Here is a 9616-nt window from a genome sequence, read left to right on the forward strand (position 1 = left end):
AGAGGCGGATCCAGGAATTTCGTTAGAGGGCTCACGCTTATTGAAACGGTCAAAAACGTTTAGAATTCAGCTTTCTGAGACGCATTGTGAGGTCGATGAGAGGCTGTAATCGGCTGAAGTTTCTACCGTCGGTCCCTAGGCTTATACAATAAGTACATTCTATACACCTCTCACCCTGGAAAGGTAGATCCCGATTTTTTCTGAAGGGTTCGCCGGCAACTACCGAAACCCCCTGGATCCGCCCTTGTATTATGATATGCTACAGTCAAACCCGCTTAATCGGGATCGGCTTAATCCGGATTTTGGTCCAATCCAGACAATATCTTCGCCCATTTGTTCATAACCGGTAATATACAAGAAAACGACTTCTAATCCAGATTTCCCGTAAACCGGATGAACTTGTTGGTCCCGAATGATCCGAATTAAGCGAGTTCTACCGCGCTAATAATAATACGGAGGGAATATCGCGCGTTAAAACATAATTCACCATAAGTATCATCGAAAATACCGTATAGGTAAGTAGTATCGAATAATAACATCATATACCGGTTCTAACAGGAGTGATGCAAATCGATAGTTTCAGAGAGAGAGAGAGCGACCCCACCCATATTGCATATTCATCATACCACAGATAACTAGCACCTACGCGATAACACAGTTTTTCCACGAAACGAGAACGCGTCGAAGTAAATCCTTCTCGAGATTGTTTTCGCGCGCTATAAATCGCACGGCCGCGAACAAACGCTTCGGTTAAAAGACTATTTTCGGCGTCGCAATTACCGATTTAAGCGTTCGATGAAGTTTTGATGAAGTTTCGCCTTCTTTTTTTTTCTAATTTTCTATTTGATTACGAAACAAGCTAAACAGATGAGGAATTCAGCTGGCAGTCGATGCGATACACGCCGACTGGCAATGACGGATATTTGTTAGCGTAATAAAAATAACACGAAGGATCGATTAACAATTAGATTCGAAGCCAAAAATTCATTAAGACTTTCGTTCGTAAATTCTTCGGTAACTCGGTAAATTCCTCGGAAGATAACTCGTGCGAGATGTCTAAAAAGAGGAAAATTCATTTCACGGGCAATCCGAAGATTTTAATGAATCGGCCAGAAAGTCTCGATAACGTAACGAGGGATATGTGAAAAATGCCACGTTAAAACGAAAATGATTTCTAAAGTTATCTATCATGAAACTGCGTATGTACACGAGGTTCCGTCACAGGGTCCCTACAGACTATGAGCAATTAGCTAAATAAGATTTTTAGGTTTAGATAATTGCTCGTAGCTACAGATCAGTCATTGCAGAACTCAAGGAGTTATCAACGAGAAAATTTCAAATTTCGAGGAGTGTCAGCATCACTTTCATATCCCAATTACTGTAGACTCCGCCTAAATCAGTACGGTTTTATCTCGGTAAACCATTTAATTCGGTGGAATCTGTTTGTATAATAACTAGGCCTAAAACCAAAAATTTTCTGATTGCCAATTTCTCAAAATTAAAGGAGCTTTCAAGGACTTTTGGGCCGTTTGCTCCAATTCAAGGATATCCAAGGACCTTGAAAAACATTTTTGGTTTAGAAGGAGTTTTCTAGGAATCAAGGAGTCGCAGGGACCCTACAGCAGACGATGGCAAAAGCGCGAACGTCACAGTTTCACCTTAATAGGCTGTTGAAATCGGTTTTGTTTTTTTTCTTTTCTAATTTGGCGCGTGGGATTTTCCCACATGCCGATGTTTACTCGACTTTCATTCATTTTTGACGATACAAGTCTTCATGAATTTCTGATTTAACCCTTTTGGTGCCGGGACAAATTCTCGGTCGTTCGTCATTTTAGTGCCAGGAGATTCGGACATTCTATTATCGATGTATGAGTGTTAAGTGAGAATTAGACAAAGCTACACTTCATTAATACGTGAATTGTTTACGCATTATCGAAAATATCGCCGTAAAATCCTCGGAAGTTATGGCAGCGCCCACGGGCCTCTCGAGAACCATTTTCGACGAACCACCCGGCACTAAAAGGTTAAACGGCGGACATACTATAGCAGCGATCACACAGAGACGATTTGGCCCGGATCAGACCCAGAATCAAATTTGGCCCGAGCCTAATAAGAGAGCGCGTAAACCACTGACTCAGGCCGGTGGATTTGACTATATTCCTCAAAATTGTTGCTCAATTATCTGCCGGTGATGAAGCTCGTTAAAGGGGGTTAGGGGTTCCCCCGCAAGAAAAATTTGAAAAATGGCTCATTTTCCTAGACTCGTTAGAATAAGTACCGGTACTTCTAGAAAATAAATTATTCACATTTTTCTCACTATATTACAGGGAATATAGCTTGGATCCGCCCCTGCTCACTCGATACTTAACAATGCTCAAACAAAGTCAAGTGAGTAACTTTCGGAGCCAGCTGCTATTCGCATGCAATGATTTGACCCGCGCTAAAATTTTGCTCGGGCCTGGTCCGATGATTTTTGTTCGGGGCCAAAACGACCGCACGATCTCGCGTATTACGACTAACAAACACCGACATTATTCGCATCGCTCGATCAGTTTATATGCCACCTCCGATTTGATTTTCTGCGAAACGAAACCGATCCGACTGGCGCCGGTGACGAACACAATACTGCAACCGAGGCGGTTCAACTCGTCGAGATAATAATCGCGATCGACCGCGTCGCCGTCGTCGTCGTCGTCCTGTAGGTGGCGTTGTTTATCGCAGTCGGAATCGTCGACGATCAGCAACACGTTGTCCTGTTGCAGGTACTGCTCGACGAACGTTCGCAGCACGTTGTCGTTGGAGACGACGCGGTCGCAGTTCGTCAACTTCGACACGACGCAGTCGGCGATGGTCGCGTTCGCGGCGACGATGTCATTCGTGCGCACGACGAACGCGAGCGTGAAGTCCGACGCAAAGCGCTGGCAGTGGTCGGTGTCGTCGTACTCGAACGCGTGGTTCAACAGGCCGCCGTTGCTGACGCGCGTCATACCGCACACCCACTGGTGCAGCAGGAAGTGCGTGAACACCTTGGCGAACAGGTCGCACTCACTGCGCACGGCTATGCGGCCGCTTCGACCGACGCCGTGGAAAACGTCCTCGGGACACACTTCCCTCGACCTGAAATACGATTAGAAAACAAAATCACGGATTGAGATTTCGGAAAAATGAAAAGAAATTTAACATAAAATTGGCGTTTGTGATTAATTCTTCAATACCGGTTATTTTCTAGCTTTAACGGGGGTTTACAGCAGACCCCACTAAATTTTGCTCATCAGAGGCCAGTTGCCTAGTCGTCGCTTATACTTAAGACCCATCTAAGACCAACTTAGTTATATAGCCAAATAACAACTTAAGACCGGTCTTAAGATTCAAGGCTAGTGATAGTGCAACTGGGCCCTGAGACTGATGGAATTAATCTGGTTAATGAAAAATCCGGATTAATAAACGTACATCATATTTAAAGCATAACTCAGGTCGACTAAGATCCGATCTGATAGTCAGATCATAAGCGGTCAAGTCTGCGATCTTTTAGTCGGGAACCTATTCGACATGAGTTTACTTACGACCGCGACGGATTCATCGCACACCGATCATAAGCCGGATCGTAATCACCTTAACATTGTAATCGATCTTAAAGATCTTAAGTCAAGAAAGGTTTATTGCATTATTGAAATGATAAGAATTAGCAATGGACATAAACAAACAAGCTGATTAATTCATTGCTAGAAACACTGACTTAAATCAGTACCAAAAATTAAGGTATGCCTTTATAATCGTTGTAAGTTTATTAATTGACAATAACTAACACATCATTCATAATAAAAGTGAACAGCTTTTTAATAAATCAAATTGGTCGATTTGAGATGGACGGATTAAGTGATTGCTGACATGTAGCAGGGTTGATTTAACAAGAACATTTTTTGAGATACATAATGCCTTTTTCAATTACTTGGAGTATAGAGTTTGCGAAGAAATAATGGGAGGGTGAAGTGAAAAAATTAATAAAAGAAAAAAAAATGTTCTTAGTAACATAAAAAATTTGATGATTTAAAAAAATTGATTTATTTTTATTCAAAAATTGTGAGGAAGACACAAAAGGAGGCCTAAATTTTCTTTTTTGATTGGTTTTTTTGTTGCAGAATTTAGGGAGGCGGATCCATACTCCAAGTTATTAAATAAAAGCCACAAAATAATCAGTGAAAACACAAACGCTCTAAAAACTTCTATGAGAAGATTTCAAACAAAAAATTCAAAACTTTCATATAACATAAACTGATGAAAAATCTAAAAGGAAAAAGCAAGCAGCGAACAGTGAACGAACTAAGTAACTACACCAAGCGTATGTACAAATAATTCTTACTGGACCACTAGTTGACTGCCACCAATTCTCTGCGAAGGGCCGAGAATTGTTAGGATGCGAACTAACGACATTGGTTTTCGCATGAGCAAGTCCTCGAACGAATCGACGCGAGCCATCACAGTTAAACTGCGTATCGACGACTCGAATTGCTGGAGAAGTTTGTTCCGTACGTGAACCAGGGCTCCTTCAAACAGAAGATCATAAGAAAATGCTAATCCGATTACGTATCTATAGGAAGGTGACGTTGTTGTCGGACTAAGCGCCGGGATTTCAGGGCCCGCGGTTTCACGAGCGGGGATTGAGCCCCTTATTCGGGTTATTGGCTCATTCGAATTAAGACTTTAAGGTTAATTTTTGATGGGCATTAATTTCAATTCGGATTAATAACCCGAAAATCTAATCCTACCACGGAGCAGGGTTAAATCGGCTTATTCGTATTAGTTACTACGAAAATGAGACTCGAATGCAAACAACATGACAAGCCTTTTAGAATTAAGCCAAGGATTAAGCCAATTTAATTCGAGTTATCCCCTAATTCGAATTATAAGTTAACCCGCGTATTCATGAAACCGGGCCCAGCGGTGCTACGTTGTTACATCACTCGCGCTAAGGATGCACTACGTGTGAAATGAAGGAATTCAACTCAAAATAGATGGACCTACCCGAATTGGTCGATTACCTAACCATCGCGGTATAACGGGGAACCCGCAACACCAGCTATCCCACTAGATGGCGTGACAAGCAGTAGGTCATCCGTTGTCGAAACAAGTTCATATTTAGTGAACTTTAAACTGGATTTTTCGATTCCCTAATCCAAATAGGCCTATTATCACAGCACCGACCAAATAAACAATACTTTCATTCGTCTACTCGGATATTGGTATAGTTTTTCATGAATAATCGATTCATTTAGGAGAAAAATTCATTCGGATTTAATTGAAATCTAGAAGAAATCGAGTGCGGACGACCAACTATCATCTACTAGTAACTTCTTGCAGATACTCGTTCGCCGTATGTTGAATCCTCAATACCACAGTAGCGCTGCGGGTAACCCATTAGCCCATGTATATAACAAGCTCTACAGGACTAAAAAACGTCGGTATGTAGGCCTAACGGTACGTAAAAAATAGTTGGTTACTCAGGAATGCGTGCATACTCTATGAATGACTCTAGGGGCAAAATCCGATGGTTTTAAGGGAAACTAACTAGAAGTTCAAGCGCGTATTTTGGCAGTGCTTTGACAGGAAAAATATCCATCACGAGAATTTTCAATGATACTATGCCATTGTTTTACAGAAGGTGGGACCCTTAACAATACAAAGTGGCATCTACATACGTGTAAATTATAAAATACAAAAATAAATTTTGCCCCCTCATGTAGTAAGCGCCCATAATTTAAAGGGGTACTAAGTTTAAAGGATCCACCCCGTGCCCCTAGTCTATAGGCAACTCATTAACACTAGGGATTAAACAACATTATCAAACTTACCGGAAGTATCGGCCAGTTCTAAGAAGCCCGTTTCTGATATCGTACTATCCTCGTCCCTCATAATCAGTCCGTGCGGCCCGTGGGCGTTGGCCGCTATCACATGCGTCAGGATCGCGCCTTCGAACTTCACGTTGCTGCCGAAGTGCACGTGCTCCATGTTGCAGAACGTCAAATTGGCGTTCGAGAAATCACAGTTGGACATCGACAAGCCGGCGAAGTCGGCGTGCGTCAGGTTCGTGCCGCGAAACGACACGCGCGTCAACTTCTCGGCCATGTGGCTCATGACGATGCGCGAGAAGTCGCACTTGGAAAAGTCGGCGTAGTCGAGATAGAGCTGTCCGATCATCAGCTGCGTAGGCCGGTAGACGACCTTCATGTCGCCCTTGAACCCGTGGCTGACGCGCACGAAGTCGGTGAACGACTTCTGAAAGTCGTTGTTCGGGCCGTGGTGGTTGTTGTTGATGTACGACAGCAGGTCGTACGAGTCGATGAATATGTGGTACGGCCGGTAGAGCTGGTGCACGTTCTGGAAACTGAACGGTATCTCGGCGTTCACGCGGTGGTGATACGTCGCCTGGTCCTGAAAGATCAACTCGAAACACCGACGCCGGTCGTTCCAGTCGTACATCGGGTTGCGAAACCCGTACTTGTGCGGCTTGCACGCGTGCCCGTATGGGCTGAAACACTGGTAGAACTTGTACTTCGTCTCCTCGGACGAGCCGGGCTCCTCGAGCCGCAAACCGGGGCACTTGAATATCTTCGAAACGTTCCACGACGTCGTTTTCAAGCGCGTCGACACGTATTTCTTTTTGACGCGCGCGTTCGCCTCCATCACCGCGTGGAACATGTCGTTGCGACAGAAGTTGACGTCCGGTTTTTTCAGCGAGTTGAACATGCAGTCGACGACGTACTCGGCGAGCGTGTCGACGTCCGAGACGTTCGCGATCATCACCACCTGGTACTCGTAAACGATCGCCAGCTCGGTGGCGACCTCTTGTATGACACTTTTCAAGTCGCGCATGCCGATACGCGACAGCTTCGACTTCGCCGTCTGCTTACGCGGCATCGGCGGGCTGCCGCTTTCGGACTGCGTTCCGGATTGCGGCGGCGCATACGACGCCGGCGCCGACGCAGGCCGGCCGCGGAGGCTGTTCGATTTTTTCAGTCGGTTGCGCGCGCTGCCGATTCCGATGCGGTTGCGCGTCGGCGGGAAATCGAGGATGCTGATTTTTGTCGCGTTGATCAGCGAGGAATACTTGGTGAAGAAGAATCTAATTATCGCGTCGTGGAAGAGATCTTTACGATCCTTCACTTCATCCAGGGTCGGATGTCTGGAAGCTTCAGTTGCCATGACGACTCGAGTAACGAAGGCTGCAAGTTGACATAGAAAAAAAATGTTACAAAAAATTACGTTATAATGAAACTACCAGGTAAATAGAAAACCGTATCGTTGTGAAAAGCCATCTCGGCTTTTGATTTTGTGCATCGACTGCAATGCAAGGGCTAAATTATGACATTGAGATTTTACAGGAGTCCAACATCCTCTTACAAACCAACTTTCTGATGTTACGTAAAGGGGAAGGTGCAGGGGGTGCATATCCCCCTTAAAAATGTAAATTTGCCCTGATATTTCATGGAAAATGAGAAATATTCAACTGACACCCAAAAAAGTTTAAATTCATATGTGCGCCTTGCCCTCTTTATTTCCATCAAAAATGAGTGAATAATATTCGAATAATATCATTACGGAGCAACGAAGAACATATCGAAATATAAACAGAACTACTGTTCAATAATTTCTCACTTATACTATAAACAAATTAAGAATTTGATTAATCGAAACATCACAATGAAAACTTGTCATACAAAATCAACGGTATCTAAGAATAGGTGTGACATGAGTTTGTTCCGATAGATGTGAAAATTCAAAGATTCAAAAAGGGTCTAATTTTGTGAATTTACCTTTTTCCTATACCTACCGAATAACAGAAACCCTTCGGAATTATCACTTCTATTAAACTTTTATCAGACTTTGCTTACACCGTATTCACACACAGTTTACAAAGAATATCAAACCCTTCAAACTGTTTACAGTATTGTTCTTATCAATTCAGGGAATTACCGTATTTCAAGTTTCAATTTGATTATCATAGAAATGAACCATTTTCATTAATGCGGTACCAAATACGAAATATACGATCTAATACAATTCATAATAATAGCCTATAGGCCTCAGAAAAAGCAACCGGTTAGAATTTAGAAATTTAGAATTTAGAAATTTAGAATTTAGAAATTCAAGCTGATATCAGTAGTGCTATACAGGCGTAATGCATTGGTTGTTCAAGGCTTAATTGATATCAAAAATACATAAAGAGGACTCTTTATGTATTTTTGTCGATATGATATATAGAATAAAAGACGTTTGCACCTCAATTTTAAAGATGTATCTAAAGCTTTCCTAAACTTATGGGACTATTTGGGATCATTCATTTATTACGTACGCATAAAATTCGAATTTTTCAACCCCCCTCCCGCTCTGTACGCAAAATCGGCCATTTTTTCATATACATTAAGCATTACAGTACGCAATTGCAATGACCCCTCCCCCTCCCCTAATGCATACGTAATAAATGAATGACCCCTTTTGAATACGCTGGTCTCATCTCAGAACTCGCACTTATTTCAAACTAGTAGATTATGCATAAACGGCTAGTCTTACCCGCGAGGTACGCTCTCGCTGGTTTTAAAGGCACTGAATTCTGGTTTTTAAACAAATAAATTTCCACTAAATACCCATTGATGAAACACAAGCGCTGCCTATCGGTGACAATAGTATATAAAATCCCCAAAAAATAGTCTGAAATGTTTCCTTGAGCTAGTAGAAGTAAATTCAACGTTTCGACTATTATCCTATTTACTAGTCGTTTTCAGGATTTCCAGTATTCGGATATAGATGTTGAATAAACTTCAAGTTCAAGGAAACGTTTCGGTCTTTATTTTTCATGTATGGAATTTTCTAGATTATTTTCAAAACATACTGAAGTCTAACTATTTTGTCTGGGATCGATTATTCGGGGATGTTTCTCTTAATCTTTCGAAGTCATTCCTGCAGTATGAGTAAACAATCATTTATATATCCATTTTGCATCGTATAAAGGATCAGAGAATAGAGACTCCATTTTATGAACTGACTCAATTTCAACAATACATTTGCATGCCTACCGTTTGAAATTATTTTCAAATCATCAAAAATCACGATTGGTTCGTAGGCTTGGAAACATATTTAATTACAAATCCATTTAAAATTCTTAAAATCTAACTTTAAAAAATGCCTAATCTTTTTAGCTTTTCAACATGAGATCGGCCTAAGGGATTTTTTAGCAACCCTTCAATACAGCGTAACACGACTAGGTTAAACTTTGCAATGAGTCACGAATGAAGAGTTGTCCCGCAATCACGAAGCCAAAAATGTACGTAATATTGTAACGTTAGAATTTATTATCAAAAATAAAAAAAACCATTTTCAAGGAATGATTCGAAATACGTCACATCAAAGTTTATGCGGCAAAGAGATTATTTGTAGAGAAGCTGTGTTAACTGGGTTTTAGAAGAAATACGAGCGTTACTATAGGCCCTATAGGTTAACTAATTTATTTGACTAACTCGAGCTTTCTAGTAGCGTCATCACCTGAAGCTTGTCTTACGAAATATTAATTACTACTCGTCTGGTCGTATTTATAGCAAAGAGAATGGTACTGTTGCGCACG

The 9616-nt window shown here is 41.8% G+C and overlaps 1 protein-coding gene across 1 annotated transcript; it reads right to left on the reverse strand.

Annotated features, from left to right (window-relative positions):
- Positions 1 to 2471: 2471 nt before the first annotated feature.
- Positions 2472 to 7852, reverse strand: LOC141905782 (uncharacterized). The gene is made up of 4 exons (XM_074794809.1): positions 7829 to 7852; positions 5850 to 7220; positions 4361 to 4544; positions 2472 to 3117 (listed from the first exon to the last, which is right to left on the reverse strand). The coding sequence occupies exons 2-4, from the start codon at positions 7198 to 7200 to the stop codon at positions 2532 to 2534; spliced, it is 2121 nt and encodes a 706-aa protein (XP_074650910.1). The 5' UTR covers positions 7201 to 7220; positions 7829 to 7852; the 3' UTR covers positions 2472 to 2531.
- Between the last annotated feature and the right edge of the window lie 1764 nt (positions 7853 to 9616).

This window comes from Tubulanus polymorphus, chromosome 5 (assembly GCF_964204645.1).
Source record: "Tubulanus polymorphus chromosome 5, tnTubPoly1.2, whole genome shotgun sequence".
Classification (NCBI taxonomy): domain Eukaryota; kingdom Metazoa; phylum Nemertea; class Palaeonemertea; order Tubulaniformes; family Tubulanidae; genus Tubulanus; species Tubulanus polymorphus.